The sequence below is a fragment of the Argentina anserina genome, chromosome 4, assembly GCF_933775445.1.
Source record: "Argentina anserina chromosome 4, drPotAnse1.1, whole genome shotgun sequence".
NCBI classification, from domain to species: Eukaryota; Viridiplantae; Streptophyta; class Magnoliopsida; order Rosales; family Rosaceae; genus Argentina; species Argentina anserina.
Window position 1 is genome coordinate 23,667,346 of NC_065875.1, and position 24,086 is coordinate 23,691,431.

The following is a 24,086-nucleotide window of genomic DNA, read 5'->3' on the forward strand; positions in this document are numbered from 1 at the left end:
TTGTACCAAGTGAGTTGTACACTTCATTATTTACTGAGAAATATAGAAGTGGATATTTTTACATAATGAGAACAGGAATGTTTATTGTCACAACATCTAAACTTTACATTTTATAAAATATTAATGGATCAAAATCAAATTGTCTTTTTCCTTTTTCCAAGTGTTGTAACCCAATAAAAGGTATCGTTTCTCGCTCGTCTGGTCATGTTAAATCTGCACATAAGGTCATTTGCTAATTATACTGTTTTGACACACTATTTACTGTATGAGAATGTCCTGAGTGCCAATTTTAGGAATACTCTCTCAGTCCAAACCCGAAGTCTTTCGCCTTAATGCCTTTCAGATCAAGCAATCTTGAGTTTGAAGTGAGGAACCACAAACTCAAATTTTTGTGTTTGCCACCTTTACATGTCTGTAAAAAAATTGTTATTATGTATGCGCGTGATCTCATCGATATCTTAATTTGATAAAATTAGACTTGCATACTTTAGAAATTGATGGATCAAGAAATAACTATTCTTTCTTTCTGCCTTATACAATTAACATCGTGATCGAGTAGTCATGGACTGCATGCGTTTAATCCCAAGAAAATATACAACTACAACAATCAACCAATTAAGAAGACAAAAGAATAAATATCAGCTTAGAGTAGCTACTCAATTAATGACTGTGATGGATTCATGACTATTAGACATACTCGATCTCATACTGGAGACCATGCATGCGTAGCATCTTACGTCATGCATGGAAGAAATTAACTCGTCCTTAAAAATTTGTTCTTCTTAAAAGTTGACCCGAAATATAACACTTGTTTCTTAACTTGAATTTCAAGACCATTTCCAATTTTGCATGCGTAGCATATTATGTCATCGTTGCCAGCTTAAAATTTCGAATCTATATATAAGCACTCACAATCTATCATGAAAGCAGAGAGCCAAAAAGAAAAAGGAGCACGATAAAATATCATGACTTCTTTGGGGGGCCTAGTGATCACTGTTTCAAGCTTTGTGTTTCTCTACCTTCTTCTTGTAGCTCTCATTAAGATCTTTTACAAGCAATGGTGGATTCCGACGCACATTAAGAAGAAGTTGAACCTGCAGGGAGTCACAGGCCCTCCTTACAGACTTATCCATGGGAACACCAAAGAAATCGCCAGCATGATAAAGGAAGCATTGAGCAGGCCGAAAAGTTTATCACATGACATACTTACTTTGATTTATCCTCATATTCACTCATGGAGCAAGAAATATGGTATATATATAATTACTATCTAGCTCATTTCTTACTTAATTTCTGTGTGTGTGGCTTTCTGCTAATTTTGTTATATGTTACTTTGTAGAGGGGAAGACTTATCTGCAGTGGTATGGTTCTCAAGCTCAGTTGATAGTTATGGATACCGAGTTGTGCAAAGAGATACTGAATGACAAAGACAGAGTCTATCGAAAACCCAAGAAGGAGGGCTTCGCGTTAAGGCTACAAGGCAACGGCCTTCCTGGAATAGAAGGTGAAAAATGGGAAAAAGTGCGAAAAATTTCCATGCATGCCTTTCATGGAGAGAGCTTAAAAGTAAGTTACTTACTATTACTAGTGGTAATTCTTGCAGTCTAAGATATATGCATATGCATGTGGTGGTACACATTTTCTCCATTAGGTATTTGTTCTTACCGACATCATCCTGCCATGTTTATCTGTCACCTTATGTGGATTTAAAGAAAGATATGGTTAATTTAGTATTGTCCCGATTAAATTATGAAGGTAAATGTGCTAATTGCTTGAAGATATTAACGACGTACCGGCCGGATTGTTTTACTTTTACCAGACTATGATTCCATCAATGATAGCTAGTACTGAAACGATGCTAAAAAGGTGGACAAAATTTGAAGAAGGGAAAGAGATTGAGGTGTTTGAAGAATTTCGATTATTGACTTCTGAAGTGATTTCGAGGACAGCATTTGGCAGCAGCTACTTAGAGGGGCAGGACATTTTTGAGATGTTGATGAGCTTAGCCTCCTTTATGGTAAAAAATACTTACAGACTCAGGCTTCCTGGCATCAGGTAATTTCCATCTAATTAATAAAGCCTAGCTTGAACACTGTAGATTGGTTGATCCCTCAGAGTCGATTTTGTTTGAGCTGTTAAATCCTTGTTTTATTTATCATATTAATGACATAAAGTCCCTAGCTAGAAGTCAGTAGTAGTATTATGTCCCCAAAGCTAATGCATCACAATTATTGCAGTCGATTTATCAAAAATAAGGATGAGATTGAATCAGAGAAGATTGTAAAACGAATACACGATTCTATAATAGAGATTGTCAAGAAAAGAGAAGAGCAGGCCATGACTATGAGTGGCGAAGAAGACAGATTTGGAGGTGATTTTATTGGATTGCTTCTAAAGGCTCGCCATGATCCGAATGTGAACATTACAGTGGATGATGTAATTGATGAGTGCAAAACATTTTACTTTGCTGGACAAGAAACCACCAATACACTGCTAGCTTGGACTATCTTACTTCTGGCACTTCATCCTGAGTGGCAAGAGGAAGCTAGACAAGAAGTTCTGCAATTGTTTGGCAAACAATCAACTCCCAGTTCTGATGGCCTTGCCAAACTCAAAATGGTACAAAAAAATGCCAACTATCAGTTGCTTGTTGTCTAAGTTAAATATGCAAATTATCCTCATCATTTTTTTTTTGTTGATTCACTTTGTTGCATGCAGATGAGCATGATTCTCAATGAAACTCTAAGGTTATATCCTCCTGTTGTTTCCATATTAAGGAGAGTCAAAAAGGAAGTTAGACTCGGAAAAATCATTGTTCCTGCTAATGTTGAAGTTCAGGTCCCAAATCTAGCATTTCATCATGATCCTCAACTTTGGGGAGATGATGTGCATCTTTTCAAGCCAGAGAGGTTCGCAGAAGGGGTTGCTAAAGCTACTAACAACAACATGGTTGCATACCTACCCTTTGGAATGGGACCTAGAAATTGTATTGGGTTCAACTTTGCAACTACAGAAGCAAAAATTGCTCTTTCAATGATTCTACAACGGTTCTCCTTCACCCTTTCCCCGGGTTATGTTCACTCACCTTTTAGATATATTACAGTTCGCCCACAGCATGGAGTTCAAATAATGGTACACCCTATCTGAACTCTTGAAACCAAATATATTGCCAGCAACTTGCACAGATTTTATGAAAGAATGCAGTAAGACATGAATAAACAGATTGTCATTGGTGCCGGCACTATTTTGGCAATCCTCTTACAGTTGGTCCTGGACGTACTTCCTGCCATTGATGTAGATGTTAAATGAGAATTTAACTAGTTACAATGTAATGATATATCACAGTTCCAATTGTATTTAAGCACCTGATGAACTTTCATCAAACCAGTATATTCCATAGCAGGTCAACTAAATACTGTGAAAATCTATACCAAGGTGCCTGATAAGCCAAGCGAAAACAAATATAACTAATGAAAATCCTTAATTAGTGATGATTATTAAGATATTGATTATTTAAAGGAGTGTTAATACAATGAACCAAGCTAAGTCAAAATAATCAACCGGACATAACTACCTTAATGTCATGGAAGAAATTCACTTAATTATTCTTAATGGCTCATTCTTTGAATTTCAAGACCATGCTTGCGTAGGATAATATGTCATAAACATCAGAAAAGAAGCCCAGTGCCGCTGCCAGCCTAATGTTTCACAATTCACACACTAAATTAATATTGAAATAACAGTGTTAACGTAGTGATTACCAGATGGGTGGCTGACCACACGGTTAGCTATTAGTGAGTGTTAGTTTGACACAAGAAGTATAGTGGTTCACCTCCCTCTCTTGGGGTAGGCTACGTCCACTTGAATCCACTAGTATAAGCAAATAGCCTCGAGTTATACAAGTAGTGATCCCCTTTCTAAGTGGGATGAGGGGTCCCTTTTATAGGTGAAGGAACCCCTCTCATTTACATATTCTTCAATGTGGGACAAGTGCCCCTCTAGGCTTACTATGGAGTCATCTTAATGAGGTCGGAAAGGTGACTTTCCGGTGGTGTCTTGGTGAGTTCCGACTATCATTGGAAAATTTGTATGACGAGGTACGCTATGAATATCATGGTTGAGCCACATAGTGATTTGTAGATCCGCCTAGAGAGTGATGTTTATGTTCGGTGGCATGCCATACTAGCTCTGTGCTAGTAGGGGTGCCAACATGTCCCCCCGCAGTCCCTAAGTAAGAGGAACTTCTTGCTTGGGGAGTTTATCAATCAACATGTCACCGAGCATAAGTGTCCGGGCGGTGGCATACCCCTACCAGTCCCCGAACTCCTTAAGCAAGAAAGGACTCTCAAACCTGCAAAACAAAGATAAAAGCATATGTGCACGAAGTATGTCTGTTGTCATGGATAGCATAACAATGTACGGGCGCGATGTGTGTTTGACACATGATGATGCGTGTGTATGTATGATCCCGAATATGATATAGTACGCGAGTGTGCCTAAGTCCCCGAAACCCCTAGTCAGCAAGGCGGTTTCGAGTGATATGGCATATGTGTGCGGTGTACTTAGGCGAAGTAGTCTTGCGTGATGGCGCTTTGGACTAATATGGCCGCTACGGGAGAGTGTGTCTTTTATATGCCAATATGGCCTTTGAAGGCTAGTGAGACCTCTATAGGCTAGCGCGGAGTTTTGCGCGTAGGACGTCTGAGCGCTGACATAGAGCGTTGTGCATCCATCTTAGCGTAGTGACCTACGTGTAGGGCGTCTTTTGGACATTGAATTAGAGCGTGGTGCGTCAATCATAGCGTAATAGGCTACGCGTATGACGTCTTTTTGGCGTTGAATTAGAGAGTGGTGCGTCAATCATAGCGTAATAGGCTACGCGTATGACATCTTTTTGGCGTTGACATTTGAGCGTAAAGCTACTAACGTAGCGTAGTGAGATTTACGCGTAGGATGTCGATCCCTCTTGGGTGTAGTGCGTCCTCTGAGCGCAGTGTGCTTTGCGCGTAGGACGGCTTGAGCCCTCTTGGGCGTAGTGCGCGTATTTACGCGGCTTGAGCCTTCTTGGGCGTAGTGCATCCATCGTAGCATAGATAGGCGTTACACGTAGGACGTCTTGAGCCCTCTTGGGCGTAGTGCGTGTATTTACGCGGCTTGAGTCCTCTTGGGCGTAGTGCATCCATCGTAGCGTAGATAAGCGTTACGTGTAGGACGTCTTGAGCCCTCTTGGGGGTAGTGCGCGTATTTACGCGGCTTGAGCCCTTTTGGGCGTAGTGCATCCATCATAGTGTAGATAAGCGTTACGCGTAGGACGTCTTGAGCCCTCTTGGGCGTAGTGCGCGTATTTACGCGGCTTGAGCCCTCTTGGGCGTAGTGCATTCATCATAGCGTAGATAAGCGTTACGCGTATGACGTCTTGAGCCCTCTTGGGCGTAGTCTCTCACTTTTTGGTGAGGAAAGAATTTATGATTCTGTGATATCTGAGTGTTGTGTGATGAAACAGTCTGCATAAGGAATTTAATTGTTCTCCTGAACAATGGTTAGAAAAATTCCTAGTTTCATTAGCACAATCAAGTTGGACATTCAAATGTGTGTGTCACACATTCTCTAAGCATATAAGATATGGCTAAGTGGCATTGCTAGCTAACTCTACAAAGTGTTGTAGGCAATGCGTGAAAACCATGCGGGCATGCATATCAAGTGCGTTATGTTGTAGGCATGCTTTATAGCGTAATAAAATCATGCTAAGACATGGTAATAATTAACTCTATAGTAGGAGTAGGGAGGCATAGCATTTTACTTATCTTATGCCGATGTGGAGTGGAGTTGCGCTTTATGCAAGTACCAAAATCATGTTGGAGGTGTCCAAGCATGACACTCCTTTGCGCGGAGAATGATTGCAAGTAGCCGCTTTAGATTTAAGTGAGGAGATGTCTAGTTTGAAGAGATTTTCCTTTCAATTCTCTGTGTTATGGTAGTGGTTTGTTGCGGGTTGGTTGGCTTTGCTAGCAAGTCCCGTTGTGCCAATGATTTCTTTTCTCTGGCGACTACGGAAGGCTGCGAAGTCAACTGTGGAGCAGGACTATGAAAGCCGACTGTGGAGTAGGACCGTGGAGGTCGACTGTGGAGTTCCACCGTGGAACTATGGGAGCATCAGTCATGGGACTATGGGAGCAGCCGTGCACCGTGCTAGCAGTCGCGTACTACGCTAGCATTCAAGGGACTACGATAACAGTCTTGCACCGTGCTAGCAGTCGCGTACTACGCTAGCAGTCGTGGGACTACGGGACTAGCCGTGCACCGTGCTGGCAGTATACTGGTAGCTCTGTGCTAGTAGGGGTGCCAACAAACAGTATACTGGTAGTGGTAGGACTGGTAGCTACTAGCTAGAGATATGAAAGCTACAGTAAAGATGATGACTTCTTTTGGAGGCCTAGCAATCACTCTCTTAGCTCTGTGTTTATGTACCTTCTTCTCTTGGCTCTCACCACAACATCTCCAAGCAAGGTGAGCAAGCAATCAGAGCAGCAGGCTCATAATTAGTCTATCTAACTGTAAAATTAAGCATCATATGTATGGGATTATGGATATATTGCAGTCTGGCACATATCAAAACAAGGTCTGGTATTATATAGCCACAGCAATGGTGAATTAGACTAATCACTGTACTTGTGTGCTGGATCAATTTTCCCAAATTTATCCCAACAAAGGATTTCTCCTTCATATGTAAGCACGTACATATGGTCGATTACTAATGTACACGTACATGGTCGATTACTAATGTATCGATGCATTAATACACAGAAAAGACGTAGTAATAAAGTAAAGAAGGGGACAAGCTGTCTCCATTTCCACTGCTAATGCATCCATGCATCATTTTGTCTTGCATCTCAAACCATTCTGAGAAAGCGAACCCAGTAGGACCCTTCTGATACCAGAGCCCTACAAGTGGCAATATTACAATACAAAGCAGCAATCAAGTCACCTTCAAGATGCGGTTGCCACGTCCATTGCAGTCTCCGTCCATATTTAATAATCATATTAACGCTAATGGAATAATCATCATGTGGAATTGTGGATCGTGATCTAAATTTAAGAAAAGAATCGATTCTCCATATCAGCTTGTTAAAAGTGTGAAAGGCATTGATCGCCCGCAAAGATTGTTAGCTGAACATTCCCACCAAACCTCAGTGCCTATCCTCTTTGTAGATAAGTCCAAAACCAACTTTGTTAAGAGTGAAGCTTAAACCCTAAACCCCACCACCACAAATGGCATATGATTAAGGTAAACCCTTAACTGCCTTTGCTCCTATCTCAAGCAAACTTTCATCAGGTGCCATTTGGACAAGTACTGAAAGTACAAACTTAGTCATTATTATTACCTCTTATACAAACAATTCTGAGCGACAGAGTGTGTTAACTTGATATACATTAACTCAACAAGATAAATAAGAAAAACATAAACAACACGCCTGAAATATAAACAACAGAAACAACAGGTTGAAATCCAGAGCATGAAATTATTCAGACCAAGTTAAAAACGTGGGACCTTTCTCCATGTGATGTTCTTTGGTTAGTTGATATGATAGCATTGGTTTTGCTTTCTGTGTCATCATCGACAAAATTTCTATGTAGTCCTTCATTTGTATGCTTCATTTCAACAACCGTGATATAAAGAGTCGTGTCTTTTCCGATTGAAAATTAGAAATGAAGTTCATAAGCTTTGAGCATGATATATAATTATATATAACCCCCAATAATTGAGACACCCCCAGATATAGTAGACTCGGATTTTGATCTGTGGATGGCAGCCTGGTGTTTTTGAATGGAAAGAAATGGACGTCATGAGAAACATAGCCCACCCGTGTACGTCAAAGACGACCAAAAAGAAAAGGAAAGAGGAGAGGAAAAGGAAAAGACGGCTACAAGCACAAGCATTTGGACCCAAGCTGAAAAAGAACCATGATGTGCTAGTGTTCTCCACTCACATTTCCAATTTTCTGACTTAGACTGATCGGAAATAGAGCAACGAAACTTGCTGGTGGAGATATCAGTTTTGAGTTCAAAAGTATCAGCAGAATTAGATTGCGAGAAATGAAGCAGAAGTGCAGACACCAGGAAAATGCAGATGGAACAAAAGTAATGCAGAAGAATTCAAGGAAACATAATTCACTATATACATAAACTTTCTTTTCTTGATTACATTCTACAGATTATTTATCAAACATCCACAAAGGAGTGAAAGAAACATAAAAAAAATAAAAGAAAACGAAAAAAACAAGAAAGAAAATCAAGTCATGCCAAGAATATTTACAGCAACTCCTACAGTCACTCGTCAACTAAAGCAACCTTTCTCCAGGAAGAAGAAAAACTGCAACGCAATCTAACTCAATCCTCCACTCCCACAAACAGTACTAATCTTCTTGTCCTCTATCGTAGCCGCACATTGCTACCTCAGTCTCAAAACTGGCAAGAGGTACCAAGCCTCTGTCTCTGCCTCTGACCTAGAGTAACAGACTTGCGTTTTGCAAATGCTGGGTAAAGCAGGTCCTGGAACTTCTCTAGAAACAAGGTCCAGTCATCCTCATTCATGTCAGCCAGCTTCACAAAGCTCACGCTTGCAGGAAGTTGCTCATTCGCACTCCTGTGACCAGATGATGTATTCACTATGTATCCGTTTTCTGTATTTGCTCCTGCGTATTTCAGGAAGGTCTTCTCGCCCAAACTTGTAGTCTTCAGCGACATAGAAAGCTTTGCAACTGATGGGATGTGTTTAGAAGGTGGCAAACTTGCTATCGCCTGTTGCTCTTCTCCTTCACTTTCCTCTTCCTCCTCAATGCTTTCTTCTAATTTAGAGAGAAGAGACCGGCCATGTCCGCTACCATTTCCAAATGGAAAAGCTGTCCTAGTCACATAATCCTCTGCTGAAAATTTGAGGTCTGATTCTGTGTCCTCACAATCTATATCAAATAGGAACTCCTCAACTCCCATATCAGCCTTGGGGGATGGCACCTCCCTCTCCGCTACCATCCTCCTTGCTTCCATGCAAATCACCTCAAGTTCACTAGGCTCCTCCTCACCACTACGAAATTCCCTAGTCATCATCTCACCTATCTCAGCAAGACAGAGACCATAAGCAGCAGACTCCTTCAGAAATATGGTGCAGAGAACCAAAACCCTGAGACAAGCCTCTCGTATCATGGGAAGCTCCCTTCGCAGCATCTCACATTCCTCGACTGGATTGAGCTTTTCTATGTAATCAAGCTCATCATCTGAGAATGGAATAGAAGCCTGAGGCCAATGTATCCACTCAAAGTATGGGTCCTCCAAACATTCTGGCAAGCAAAGGCCATGGTCAATGGGAATGAGGTCCACTTGACCAAACCTCCCAACACCATCAAGTTTCCTAACTAAGAGATTACCCGCATGCCTGTCTGTGTTTAAAATCCTAATGTCTAAAATCCCAATACGATGCACAGCTGCTACTGGAAAGCTGGATGTCCCATGATCACTGGCATCAAAATCATGTTGTATAAATTGTTGGCAAGATGCAATCTTGCTAACCAGCCTCTTCTTCTGTGGCTTGTTCCCATTCACGCCATCATTTATGTTAAAGATTGAGTGAGTGATCTTCACCAAGGCAGTGGGGGGCACATTTGCAGAGTGATCTTTGTCGAGCAGATAAGCTGCGACTTCTCTGAAACCAGTCTCCCCAACCCGCACTGAACGCTTCAAACCTGGTTGGCCCAGAGCCATACCAACAAAACCTTTTGGGTTGTTGGGGGCAAAGGGTTCTTCATCAGTTGGCTTCACTATTGCAACACTATCACCTCTACTATTCCTAAAATAGTATGCACCTCCAAGCCCACTATGCACAGGAATTGGTTCAACCCCCATCTTGATGGCCTTCTTAATGTCCTTAACCACCTGCTTTGTTCCAGCAAACCGATCTGAGTTCCCTAATATCTCTATAGGACCACTCCAATCTCTATGCTGCATATCTCTCCCAGTAGGTGATAGACACGGAGTTGATGAGCTTCTATGCATAAGGTTACGTGTAAGAAGAAGGGGGGCATCATTCCGAACTGCACTAAGATCATTCTTCAACACCAAATCTCCAAATGTCAACGAGCTCTCATCAGTTGGAACATTGAGAGCAAGCTGCATCCTCCTCTTCACAGTATGGGCATTGTCACCGCGATCCAATTCCATCCCAAACACACATCCCGTCTCCGTCTGCACATAAACCCTTCTCCGACCAGCAGGCTGTTTCCCCTCCACCCTCTTGCTTCCATGGTACTCACCAGTCAGCGGACTCTTAAATAACGCCACTGCCATTTGGGTCTGCACGGGACTGTCCAGCTTACGCGACATCAACCAAAGACGAGCGGCAGATCAGACGGCCAGCAAAAGAGGCGGTGGCAGCAGTAGATGAGAGCTTCACTCCTCTACAAAAAGTGCCAAGCTCCAAAGCCGCCGAAATTGGAACGTGTACAAAAATCAAGTCCAATACGATCATTAATAGTTAAAAACCAAACGACTCCAATCCCCCTACTGAGATCCTAAAATCACAGACGCCATGAAAAATCGAAAGATCAGCTGTTCATCAATGCTGAAATGAACCGAGGAGTGACGAGCCACTGCGGGACGCTACTCGAAAATCAACGAATCTGCAACAGAGCGTAACACAGTCCCAAATTGACATTACTCACTGTATCTAACAAAATGTTGAATCCAAGCCTCCACAGTTAATCGAAACTAACACAATAACAAACAACTGGCTAATCACTAATCATTAAACTGCAGCAATTATAGGGATTAATGCACTGTTCAATTAACACAAAATTGAATCTTTCTCATACAAAATTAACATTTTTAATCCAAATCACCCTACTAACCACTCAGTAAACTTTCGATTCACTCAAACCAACTCCTCCGATCTAAAACTACGAGACGATAACACGGACAGAGATGATACAACAAAACGAGAAAATCAAAGCGAACCGACAATGAAGACGAGAAATTGAACATTGCTGAGCTAGAGAAAAAAACCGAATCAGACGGAGAGACTCACCGGAATGTGAGATCTGGAACCGAAACGCTGCCGTTCTGATCAGACGGACGCCGGCCGCTGTGCAATGAACCAGTTACGGAAATTCGAGAAAGAGAAATCAAACAAGGCTTAACGAACCGAGTTAGGGTAACGGTTTCAGAGAGTGAGCCGGGTCCGAGTTGACTGGCAAAACCCCTCTTTTGGATTTGTTAAGCTTCTTCTTTCTCTTCGTTCTTGGCGAGTCTGGGTCTGTGTCTCGGTCTTTAACCCCAGTGGGGGAACTCTGGTTGGGTTAAGATAACCAACCCTGGTTACGATGTGACCACACCACCCTCCTCTTTTCTTCGAAGAGTCTAGAACGCGGGATCTGGGCCGCTGGATCCGCGACTCATGGGGAAGCGTGGGCCGTCTGATTGGGTGGGGGTAACGTGGAGATAAGGGACTGGGTGTTACGTGGAATTGGTCACCGTTAATCAGGGAGCCGCAGCCAATAGGGGGTTTCATATTGTCTTTTACGTGGACTGGGTGTTGCCTGGTTTTTATTTTATTTTTACCATTGCATTCGATTGGCGGAATGACGAAAGTGCCCCGAAAAGTAGGACTAGCCCACAGGTTTGAGGTGACAATCGTGCCATACAGAATCGGTGCACTATAGCTAATTTTTGTATTGGGAAAAATGATTAAGGTTATCTAGCAGGTGATTATGACAGATCGTTTTAGCTACTGCCAGAAATTGTTGGATTTTTGTTGGTCCAGGGCCAAATTTATTTATTTATTTTTGTTTAACCTTTGTCGAATATGCATCTCTTCTTCTTTTTCTTCATTCTTTATAATTGCATTGTTTATAAGAAAACTTCATTTTATTCATGCTTATGCTATCTTCTTCTCTTTTAAATTATTAATTTTATCTCTTCATTATGAAAAAGACAAATTACATGAATATATGAATTATGCTCCCGATCTAAAATCAAAATTTTATTTCTCTACTACCTCTATAAATGGATATACTTAATGGTGATCTTTCACAATTACTCTAATATTTTGAATTCGACGACTTTGGTATTCGGAGGTTCATATAATCCTGTTTTTTTTTTTTTCTGATTTTCCTAATAAAAAAGTTTTTTTAAGTTTTGTATAAGGGCCATTTTTTTGCAGGGGCTCAAATCTCTCAAGGCAGGCCCTTTGTGTTAGTGAGGTTAGCAATATGAGACTGCATATTGCATGAAAGGGTTCTTGCAAGTTAACACGGAATCGTGCTAAAGACTAGGGTTAATACGCACAGCACTGAACAGCAGTGAATGACAAAGCCCGTTTTTGAGTTGTAAAATGTTGGCATTGCCTATTATATAGAGAGGTAGTGGTATTTGCTTACAATTATTACCGGGACCAGAATTAATCGTTTTAGATGAGTCTGGAAGCATCTATTTTTAAGTTAGAGCCAAAAGGGGTATTCCAATACCATTTTCATATGATGCTTGCATTGCAGAATTTGATCATAGTACGTAATTGAAGCTAGCTACTTTAGATTGTAGATTATAAAGGCTAGTTAACAAGTGTAGGTGGTTATATATGCACGCATGAAAGGATTGAAAGCTCTCCTCTGTAACAACAAATAACATAACATACATAAATGGAATCGATCTAAATTACCTTCATTGATCACTATATATACACTTAGTTAATTACACTTAATTATCATTCTAATCAACATTATACTAATCCGTCTGCATCAACATCTTACAATTTGGTTAATCTAGGATAACCACGCACGTACATAGATATCTTCGTGTTGGATGAATCAAATAAACAAAACATCGAAAAATTTCCGGTGTTAGTTTCATTTGCGACAAGGAATGTGAAATTTTAGAACAAGACAAACATCAAGGTCAAAAAAATAAGATACTTCGCTCCTAGCCATATCTAATGGGTAGCTGCTTTATTAATTAGTTGAACATCATGTAGAGTGCATGGATTAGCCGATCGATTAACTAGTATAATGATCTACAAGTAGGGCCGGCCGTTTCAATATGCATGATATTTATATATAAATTATGAATAGACAAGTAAGAAGCTGAGGTTGGTTGCGGCTTAATATCGATCGAGCTACCAACCTGTAGAGACTGCAAGTGCTGAATCACACATTGAACCCTAGCTAGCTGAGCTTGCAACTGCAAGACTGCAACTTGTTCAATGATTTATATCCCGCGTTAGACTTATAACCCCCTCCCCTTCCATCATCTTCATCACATACTCAGACAACTGAATCTGTGTCCCCAAATGAGCGCCGTTCTGCACGCGATGGTGACTGGTCACCATGAAGCTCATGACTATATAATCCGACCTGCCAATATTATCCTCAGCTAGCTAGCTGCTGCTATTTCTTCTTGATTCTTTACTACTTTCAGCTACAAGATTTTATTTTCGATGTACTAAGTTGTGATGTTTGTCTCCCATCGTGCAGTATACTACATAAGATTCGATATATATTTTCTCTCAAACAAGGATCGATTCTACATAGTGCGCGAAACACATTAGTCAATCATGGGTTCATATATTGATGTATGCAATACATACGAGATAGTATGGCCGACAATTAATATCATTTTTTTACCTCACCCATAATACAATAACGACCGCATGATGTTGGAGTATACAACATGCATTAATGTACAATAGAATTTTCTGTTAAATTATGCCTTGCTCTAAAAAAAATTCATTCACGTCCATCCACAACTTATAATCCTTTGGGTGATGATAAAGTAGAACAGTTTTGATTTAATTGTCAATATATGTGTATACTGGAGTTCGAATTGATCGATTTCCTGCGTTCATTTTTTTCCTCAAGGGATGTTCTGATGTAGTTGTAGGCGCCACAAATCCGACATGTAGCTAGACAGGAACCTATTCTGAGAAAAAAAAATTATCCACATATATAATGTCTATACATTACTTTGTGCCATACACATTCATTGGAGCTAAATAAGATTGCGGGGACAACCTAAACAAATATGGAATTTGTAAAAGAAAACCCATAACGAAGCCATGACTCACAGCCACACTGGTTTGGGCAGCAAGACCCGATACACATCATACTCTATTTCATCTTAAGGTAAACGAAGGAATATCGTATTCAGAGCAGACATGTATATCCGGTCAGTAGCGTGCGGCCACGTCATCAAGATCCAGAGATTCTAGGGTTTATAAAACCTTAAAAATACAAATTAATCAAGTGGACTATGGTGAACGAAGCCGTTGCATGGTCTGCGAGGGTCTGTCGAGCCTTTCCGGTGGGCGTTGGGCGGTGGATGGCGCACATGGATTTTGGCTGTATGGATCAGAGTCAGAGACGATGTACGAGTCTGAGAGAGAATCACAGACAAGTTGAGCTACCGGCCACTTCTTCTTGTACGTTTTGTGCTAATATTCTATCAGGATCCCGCTATTTTAGACTAGTGAAGAAAGTGCAGATCACATAGAATATTACTATTCACGTGGATGAAGATTAATGCACACGAGGGTGTATCGATCAAACCCTGTCATGAACATCGATCGAGCTAGCTTTGTCCTCATGAAATCATGATAAGATATTAAGATATAAAATATATGCCATTATATATACTATAATATTGTTTGAGAAGACAGAATAGGCGTTAGCTATATGTAAGCAGCTTCCAGTATCCTGGTGACAGTTTGCTGTGATTTTAAAGCACTAGTACTCGATGGAGCTTTAGCTGTGTGCCTCCTATGTTTCATGTTCTGTGTTTGGATAATTCGAATTCTATGGTAACCGGTCTTCATTTGCTAATATTAAGTACGTAGCTAGACGCCTAGACCAGGTGCACGTTAATATTATACCCAGCGATGGAACAAGGGAATATATACGACACGGTCAAGTTTCGTTTCTCTTAGTGGGAAGAAGCATTGCATTTAGTTCGTGCTAAATGGTTTAGCTTCGAGCGGTCTGAAGATGATGAATGTATATATTTTGTTCCTAACTTATATAAATACGATCGATCACTGTATATCTATTGTGATAGTAATATAAAAATAGAATACATACAAAATTTTCATGTTTAAAAAACAAAAGTATTCCAAGTGTTTGCAATATAGTTAGTCATGTAATTCTTAACATCCTTTGGTCCCGACTTGTCTCTTTTAATAATACTGAAAATTTTGATGATGTGTATTTGACTACCAGCAAGGCAAATTCCTCAGTGTTCATACTTCATAGGAAGAAAGTCCACATCATTATATATATATATAATTAATCAACATCTGCTAATGTTAAGAAAGTTCACACAAGATATGCATGCAGGTGTATTCGTGTAAGACTTGGTCTACATATTAACAGACGTCCTAATCCACTCGTTTGTGGACTCGGTAGTTTTCATGATCGAATTGTGTTGAACATGAGGCAACACCTTTTTTTAAGGAATATACGATTAACTCCTCAGAGACCACCGCCCGTTTCCCAGAATTTTATTATCAACCATAAAAGAAAAAACCAAAAAACGGGGGACACCTCAAGAAACAAGCCAATAAGCAATTTGATTGTTTTACTGAAATAAGGTACGTATGTTGCAAATAATTCAGTCGCCTGTACAAAATTTGATTTACTCGATCGAATTCTAGTATACTGTCGCAACTCAAAAATTTCGAGCATAAAAACTCAAATTTTGAAGTCATGAAAACACTAAAACAATCTCAATGAATCGAAATCATTTTAAATGCCACAACGGATCATTACTGAGTTCACAATATAACTCAAACAAACCAATTATCACAAACCAAATTTCTAATTCAACGTTACATCAAATGGAAATATAATAGTCCTCACAAATTCTCACAAAAATCCACAAATAAATCATCACCACAAGCTGGAAATAATAACTTCAAATCCTCTGAGCGGTCCGTCACTTTCCGCTAATCCACACCTGCAGAGTTATCCCCTACACCATCGTATTGGTGCACCGGGATTGTAAACACAAACCTGGTAAACTTTTACAGCTCATATGAGTAAAACATAAATAAAACTCGTATGTCACCATATACAAAAATCCACAAAAACATCAATTATAAATGCACTCATTAGTCAATGGACGACCCATCTGATTGTCCATAAATAATAAAATGAAAGTGCTCATGAGAAATTGGGCAACCCCTCTGTTTACCCAATGCATTTATAACATGGGTAATCATTGATAGGAGCACTTTGTGCGACGTTTTTAACATGTTTTTACCTCAATTTGTACTTTGCTTAGCCCTTATTGTTTTACTATTGAGTCATTGAGTCGTAGTAAGAGTCTTGAGCGGTATTGGATGCATTTTTGTGCTTACATGAGTTAAAACGCATAATTGGTTTAGAGTCCTAGTTTGACTAGGAATCCTTGTTAGGTTTTGAAACTAATTATCTCTTACTTATGATTTTATTTTCTTATTTTCAGATTGGATTGAAGAGATAATTAAAGAAAAAAATATGGAGCCAAGTCATGCAACAATTAAATAGAAGATGATCATTAAAGGCATAAAACATGGCATGTTTTAGGGAATAAAACATGACATGTTTTAGGGATTAGAGCATGGCATGTTTTAGGAAATAAAACTTTCCATGTTTTAGGGATTAAAGCATGGCATGTTTATAGGAAGAAAGAAGTAATTTCAAACCCTCCATCTTTCTTCTATATATACATGGCTTCACCTCTCAAATATGATCACTTATCATTAGCATTCAAGAGCCAAAACTCTACTAAAACACCACCATAAACTTCCCTCACAAATTAGCCAAGCCGTCCACCCCAAAACTATCATCATCTCCACCGAGTTTCACAATTGAAGACACATCTCCAAGGTTCCTACAACGTGTGATTCTCGCAACTCATCTCCATGGCTTCGTCTATTTGTGTTAATCTACAATTCTTTGTCTATGAAGATTGTAAGTTGTTGTTTATGTGGAAATATTGGTTTTGTATTTGTTTTAGAATTTTCAAATTGTATTTGATATTTTTTTAGACTATGCCAAATCTATGTTCTTATAATTAATGAGTTTGTATTTCTATTGTTGTGTTCTAATCATCTTTCTCATACTTTTAGATAATTTTCAGATATGTGCATATGAATTTAGCGGTTGGATGCAATCCCTAAGATTGTGTTTGAGTGCTAGATTCATCAACCATATTAACACAAATCGAATCATGCCCTAAGTAGGTTCGGTTTGTGTTGATTAAAAGTGGTAAAAATTCTGGAAATTTGCATGTGAAACCATGGTGGGTGACGCCACACATGAAACATGTCTCCAACAAAGATTTGGTGCTTAAATGTAATCTTGTTTGATTTCTACTCTAAGTGTTATTGAATTCGATTGCATGCAACTTTAGATTAGGCCCTAAGTCAATCTAAATGTTAATTGAAATCTTGCATGATTAGATGATCCCCTAAGGCTCTAATTGTATTGGTGTCTAAAAAGTATGTAATTGGTCGAATTAGAATGCATGATAGGTTCGAACTTGTAATTATGTGGTGTAATGGTAAATTTGGTTTAAGTTTGTTAAACAGAAGTCGATCATGTAAATAGTAATTTAGGTTTTATTTTAGTAGCTAATAATCAATCTCAAACCCCCCATTATTTGTTAACACTAAAAGTTTAGAGTTCCCTTTAATTCCCCGGAAAGAACGATCTCTGCTTATTCTATACTAACGATGATGTTTTACAGGGTTTATTATAGACGTTTTAACCAACGCTCTATCACTCATGAGCGTCGGTACACCTCCGTTACCCCTCATGTAGTACACCGCCGACATTGGGCAACCTCCTGCCACCCAACGTCCAAAAATATGAGTACTCATGAGCCGATAACCTATCTGTTACCTCACATGCAGTACTCCGGCAGACAGACTAGAGCTCTAACTGTATCGTAACTTTTGCTCGGCCAAAGGCTAGGTTCCGACATGCCAAACACGTCCGAAGACTGGTCCGAAGACAAAAACTCGTCCGAAGACATCAATCACGTCCGAAGACAAAACTCGTCTGAAGACATCAATCACGTCCGAAGACATAAATCACTTCCGAAGACAAAAACTCGTCCGCAGACAAAACACGTCCCAAGACATCACACGTCCGTAGACTGGTCCGAAGACAAAAACTCGTCCAAAGACATCACACGTCCGTAGACAAAATCACGTCCGTAGACAAAAACATTTTAACAATCTCCATGTTAAAACCACGTACAATAATCATCATGTCATATTGTACAAAACAAATCACATGCTCGATATATAAATCTCATCATCAAAATGACATATTCACAACGAAATCATAACAGTATATAATATAGCAAACTATATATATGTACCTATTTACCATTTATACAAATATATATATTTCACTATATCATATACATGTCATATTTCATTCTTTAAAATTCTGCATAATCTTGAATCTCTGCAAGGGTAGATTCGTAAATATGTGAGATTTTTACTCACCTTATTAACTCGAGTGTAATTCCACAATTTCCAAAGGTAATTCCTTTCCTTGATTTATCGATCACCTTGAAAAGATAAGAAAAGAATTTAGAATCGTTTCGTAAACCTTAAATGTCGAAACAGTAATAATAAGATACTGTTCAACAATTTCTGGTTTTACGAAATTACTATTCATGTATTTACTATTTACGTGTTTCTGTACAAATACACATCAATTACGTATCCATGTACATATATATATACTGTTTACGTATTTCTGTACGTAAGAATACTATTCAAATGTAAATACTGTCTCAGTAAATATTAATTACTGATTTACCATTCTGAAATTATTTTTTACATTTACTGAATGTAATTTACATTTATATTTACCATATATAAAATAAATTTACATTTAACGTACGTAAATCACTTTTACATTTACCGCACGTAAAAATAAATTACAAATTTACCATTTGGAAACACTGTTCACGCGCCACCTCCGGTAGGCCGCGCATTGTGCTCATGCGCCACTCACTGTGGCAGCGCGTGAGGCACACGCGCCGAGCTTAAGGCTGGGGCGTAGCACGCCACCGCCACCGCCGCCCCAAAACCCTTATCCTTTGTCCCCTCTTCCTTCCCACGGCCTCACGCCGCCTCCTACCCCCTCCACGCACCCACACGCGCCACCTAAGGCGGTGGTACCCTCTCCTTCCTCCTCCCTCTCCGATCTCCACAAAATCAACCCAAAACAACCAAAAATCCACAACCAATCCATCAATTACATCAATTCATACCTTAATCGAAGCTAAGAACTCTGATTTGGCACCGGAAGAGCTTGGATCGTCGGTGGTGTTTCGATTCCTCGGGGAGGACTTGAATCGTGCGGTTTTGCCCCTAAGTCGATAGCAGAGGGCTCCAAGGGCGAGGATCGGCGTCGAGATGCTCTCCTATGTGCCCTTGCGTCGCCGAAGGTGGTGCTCGACGATGGCGATGAAGCTCGCGGTCTCGGGTTGGAGTGCGGAGGCTCACGGCGGCGCGAGGAGGTGCGTCGACCTCGGGGTCGACTGCGGAGGGTCGCATGATGCTTCCTGGGCCGGCGGTGTGTGTCACAGAGGCCGGAGCTTGTCGGGTCGTGGCGGAGGAATTCCGAAAGAGAGAGAGAGAGATATCGGGGAGAGAGAAGGGAGGGAGGCGGAAAGAGAAGAGAGAGAAATGGTTTCCAATTATGGAAACCCTAATCTCAAAAATGTCTTTTTATACTCGTTTCCAAAATCGGAAACTAACTTCCGACGTTAATAAATTTCACGTCCGACGTTCGATTCGAACATGTGACGTGTCCACGAACTCGTATCGACGAGCTCTCCAACTTTCGTGAAGGAAGTTTTCGCAAACGATCAACGGAGTAAAAGTCAATTTTCACGTCGCGGAAACGTAACGTTTTCCTAATTTAAATGTTTCGATAACGTTTCCGTTTTTGATTTACCGCTTCACTAAGCAAACAAAAGTCGTTTACATGAATTTCACAAACTTATAGAAATTAAATCAAACCAACATCGTCGTATATACTATGTGCAGTGTATTACTTCAATTACAATACCGAGTGAATCGCGCCAATTATGTTTCTACGGTTTAATAGTCACGTACGCGTCTATGCTGTCAGTTGTAGGTAATGAAAATTTTGGTCGCTAGCTAGCGCTTTCGCTTTAAGAAATGAAGAGTTCTTCTAAACTTGCTGGTTAGTGGTTATTACTAGCTACATGGGGAAGAATTATGCAGTATATTAGTCAGGTTTGAAGTCTGTTAATTGATTGGAAGTAGATACATATATACGTAGAGCTCAATTTTAATTCAAACAACCAAAAATAAATGATACCTGTAATTAAGCTGATCATATAGTTGCCATTTCTCCTGGCCTGGATCTCATTAGTCATCACCTTAGTTTTCTACGAGCTTTTTCATTCAATGAAGGAATAAAAATTACAAAGAAAAACCCGGTCTAAATAATGGAAATTGAAATTAAAGTTGTGATTGAAGACAATGGCTGCATGGAAGGAGTGGTTACATCTGTTGTATAGCATATAACAAGATCTGAAGGTGGATAGAGAGTGAAGATTATGATACACGTGGAGTAGTGGTGTGATTATGTGATGGATGCTATTATATAACATACAAAAGTGCACCCTAGAATTTTCCGCATGAAAGAGTATTATGCTAAACAACAACGAGGTTAAAGTGACCAATGTCAACAATTGCATATGTCAAAAAATTTGCTTCGCGCCAAATGTGAGTAGAAGTAATTGACATAAAATTTGTGACTTTTCGGACACACGAAAGAGTATTTTCTACGAGCTTTCTTAAAGATGTTAAAAAAAAGACAATTATTTTCTTATTGAAATTTCATTCAGCAGCTTTGACTAACAACAAGGTATGTTCCTCAAACTTCATTGGAGAAGACTCACATGTGGACAATTTCTCTTATTTCTAAGAAGAAGATATCCACTTTTGACTATCAAAATGATCTGCGGGCCAATCAAGAAAGTTCCTAGTGGTCACATCACTCTCATGCATGTAAGTCTTGGTCAAAATATTAAACTACTCGTGTTCGTTGGGATCTTTCCTTCTGAACCAAACAAGTCATATAACTTGACCACCAAGTAGCACCTGAGAGGCTGAGACCATATAAAGGGTTTCATATTCATGCTCAAGAAACAAATCGAGCACATCATTTCTGCAGCAAGGCAATTCTCTCAAATCTCATATATACACCCAGAAAGGCGAGTTCAGGTTCTGTAATTGCCAATAGATGGATACATCAAGTAATCATACGAATTTAACAAGCAATAAGATCATGGGAAAGGCCAAGGAAGAGAGTAAGAAGCCAGCAGTACTGAGTCCCTTCGCTTGGTGCTTCTACAGCTCAGATGGTGAAGGTGACGATGCTAGGGATTCATATTCAAAAGCTGCACCAACTATAGTTGCTGCTGCGAAGCATTTCTCTTCAGCCCACAAAGTTCGATACAACTAATCGATGATCGATCAATAGTTGTACGCATATCTGTGGCTGTTATCTATATCTCTCTAGCCTCTTCCCGGCAAGGAAGAACATCCAGGGAAGAGGGGAATCATAATGATGGGTCGTCAATACTCCATGATCATTGATCAACACCATGCATGGGTAACTAGATACTTATTGATGATTGATCAGTCCTATACTCTTATAATACGTACGTGTGCTGTGAGTTTACAATTATTCCTTTCATAAAATGCATGTAAATTGATGTGATCGAACTGTTGGGTATTGTTATACAGAGAAACTTCTGTCAACATGATCAACTGGGCTTACCTAGCTAACTTTCGTTTTCTTCACTGTGTTTCTCTCTTTTATGTTTAGTCCTGTACTTAACATGATCAACTGGTGTTGTTCTGTGATTGGTTGAGCTTTGGTTAATCACTTAAGCCCCATTCTCTTTTGTATTGACATTCTTTCTATTCAATGAAAAAAAATGAAGTTCTACTAATTTTAACCAAAAAAAAAACGAAAAACTTATTGAATTAGTCCATGACTGTGGAGGTGTCGTCGTAAAATAACCGAGCTTATGGACAAAATATAATTTGTGCTATTTTTGTATGGCCTTTTGTATTCATGAAGGGCTATTTGAAGAAAATTAACCACATATGGTAGAGAAATCCTGTGAACATAGCAAATGTACAATGCATGTACGTACGATGTTGAATTTGATTATTGTCCACTATTTATGTGGTTAATTGACGAAATGAAATAGAAAAATATAGAGAGCAGTTGAACAACTCTTCCCAAGTCCTAGATTAATTTTACTAGATGATGCAATAATCTTCTTCTCTTGTGCCAGCTGATGCTGCCTGTGCTTTCTCCTTGCTTTTCCAATATGATAAAACTTCGTGGAACTGTACAAGTAATGAACAAAACACAAAACATTAGGTAATTAACATAATAACATGTGAGCATAAGTTTAAATTACAAGCACCAAATTCTTCTACGTACATGATCGAAATCATACCGTATGTTTCTCCTTCTTCCGTTTGGGTATCCGAGGCTTTGGTACCAAAACTCGCCATGATCCTTGTTCCAGTTGTTCGTACATGCCGATTTTACCCACTTCTTCCTTAACATTCCGCCCTTCTTTGTTTTCTTGCTCGTGATCATCAGATTCATATAAACACGGCACCTTCAAAGGATCCAACTCAACCTCGCTCACCGGCTGCTTCTTATCCTCCCGACTCTTGGCTATCAACTCCTCCTTCATATTTTCCTCATCGTCATTATCATTAGCCTTGGTTGTGCTGGTAGTGCCTAATATATGTGTGGTACAGAATCTGAAAAACTTCATGGTGTGATTCGTGTCTACAACTCTAAGGGGGCACAAGAAATATATTATCTTGCACATACAAAACGCCCATGTAGAAGCAATAAATAACGGTGGGATGAGAAGGATAGACAGTGGGACGCAGATGAAGAAGATTATGGGGAGCACTACTACACATACGGTTGCCTTTGCCCACAACTTTAGCAGCTTGTACAAAACTGAGTTTTTGTATTTCCTCCCTGAAACTTGAGTTGCCATTTCTGGTGGGAATATGTATGACGGTTTTGATGAAGTTTCACTCATCGAAAGAAGAACGTCGGTTCGTGGGTTTATGGTTTAGGGCCAGGAATATCTCTATCTATATATCAGCTACTCTTCTTCCCGAAAAGGTGGATGCAGATCTCAGATCAGAGGAATGATCAAAATTAAGGTAGGAGCTTGAGGAGGTCGATCAGGTAGATAATATAAGCGTAGCGGGTGCCACGTGGCTGAATATATACAACGGGAGCCATGTGGCCGGAGGGGGCTGACGGAGCAGTCGATCTCCCGGTGACAATATCAGAGAGTTTCTCATTGTGTTGATTTATGTACGTGAATTTGGAGAAGGATGTAGAGATGTTCTGAGGATGGATCAGAATGAATATGCAGGCAGAAAATGGAATATAGGATTTACCAAAAAAGAAGAAGAGATGAGAGAAATGGAATGTTCTGCGTAGAAATAGGCCTCTATATATACCACGGTCGTCGTGCCGCGTTTCTATGACCGGCTATTTCCTTAACTAATCGGTGGCAATCCATTGTTGACGGAGATTCATCATATCATTTATGATTTAGGGTTTAAGTCATATATATATATATATAGATTGGTCAATATCCTGCCATGTAGATTTTCTTCTTTTAGACTTTAGAATTAAAAAAATTGTTAATATTAACCAGTAGGACTAGACTACTAGCAAGCAAACTGTAGGAGTTCGATCGGTGTAGATAGATTGACTGCATGGCGACTCCTGTTTTGAAATAATTAAGGTCTTTGATAAATGATACCATCATTCACATCTTATTCGATCATTTTCACCAAAAAAAAAAACAAAGAGAAGAAAAAGAAGAACGAAGAAGAAGAAGAAGATATAACTGAAATCAATAATGATTCTCTAAATAAGATTGGTGCAAGAGCTGACTGAAGCGTAATGGACATATATATAAGTATATAACTAGCTGACTGAAATCAA

General features: G+C 39.7%; 3 protein-coding genes across 3 annotated transcripts; 1 reads left to right on the forward strand and 2 right to left on the reverse strand.

The window, feature by feature from the left end:
* Positions 1 to 948: 948 nt before the first annotated feature.
* Positions 949 to 3,407, forward strand: LOC126790066 (cytochrome P450 CYP749A22-like). The gene is made up of 5 exons (XM_050516202.1): positions 949 to 1,251; positions 1,340 to 1,566; positions 1,820 to 2,055; positions 2,238 to 2,619; positions 2,719 to 3,407. The coding sequence occupies exons 1-5, from the start codon at positions 966 to 968 to the stop codon at positions 3,145 to 3,147; spliced, it is 1,560 nt and encodes a 519-aa protein (XP_050372159.1). The 5' UTR covers positions 949 to 965; the 3' UTR covers positions 3,148 to 3,407.
* Positions 3,408 to 8,153: 4,746 nt separating this feature from the next.
* Positions 8,154 to 11,275, reverse strand: LOC126790063 (phosphatidylinositol 4-kinase gamma 5-like). Its single transcript, XM_050516198.1, has 2 exons — positions 11,075 to 11,275; positions 8,154 to 10,670 (listed from the first exon to the last, which is right to left on the reverse strand). The coding sequence occupies exon 2, from the start codon at positions 10,372 to 10,374 to the stop codon at positions 8,461 to 8,463; it is 1,914 nt and encodes a 637-aa protein (XP_050372155.1). The 5' UTR covers positions 10,375 to 10,670; positions 11,075 to 11,275; the 3' UTR covers positions 8,154 to 8,460.
* A 9,926-nt stretch (positions 11,276 to 21,201) lies between these two features.
* LOC126790078 (uncharacterized) lies at positions 21,202 to 23,651 on the reverse strand. Its single transcript, XM_050516213.1, has 2 exons — positions 22,552 to 23,651; positions 21,202 to 22,438 (listed from the first exon to the last, which is right to left on the reverse strand). Exons 1-2 carry the CDS (start codon positions 23,158 to 23,160, stop codon positions 22,349 to 22,351), a joined length of 699 nt encoding a protein of 232 aa, XP_050372170.1. The 5' UTR covers positions 23,161 to 23,651; the 3' UTR covers positions 21,202 to 22,348.
* Positions 23,652 to 24,086: the final 435 nt, after the last annotated feature.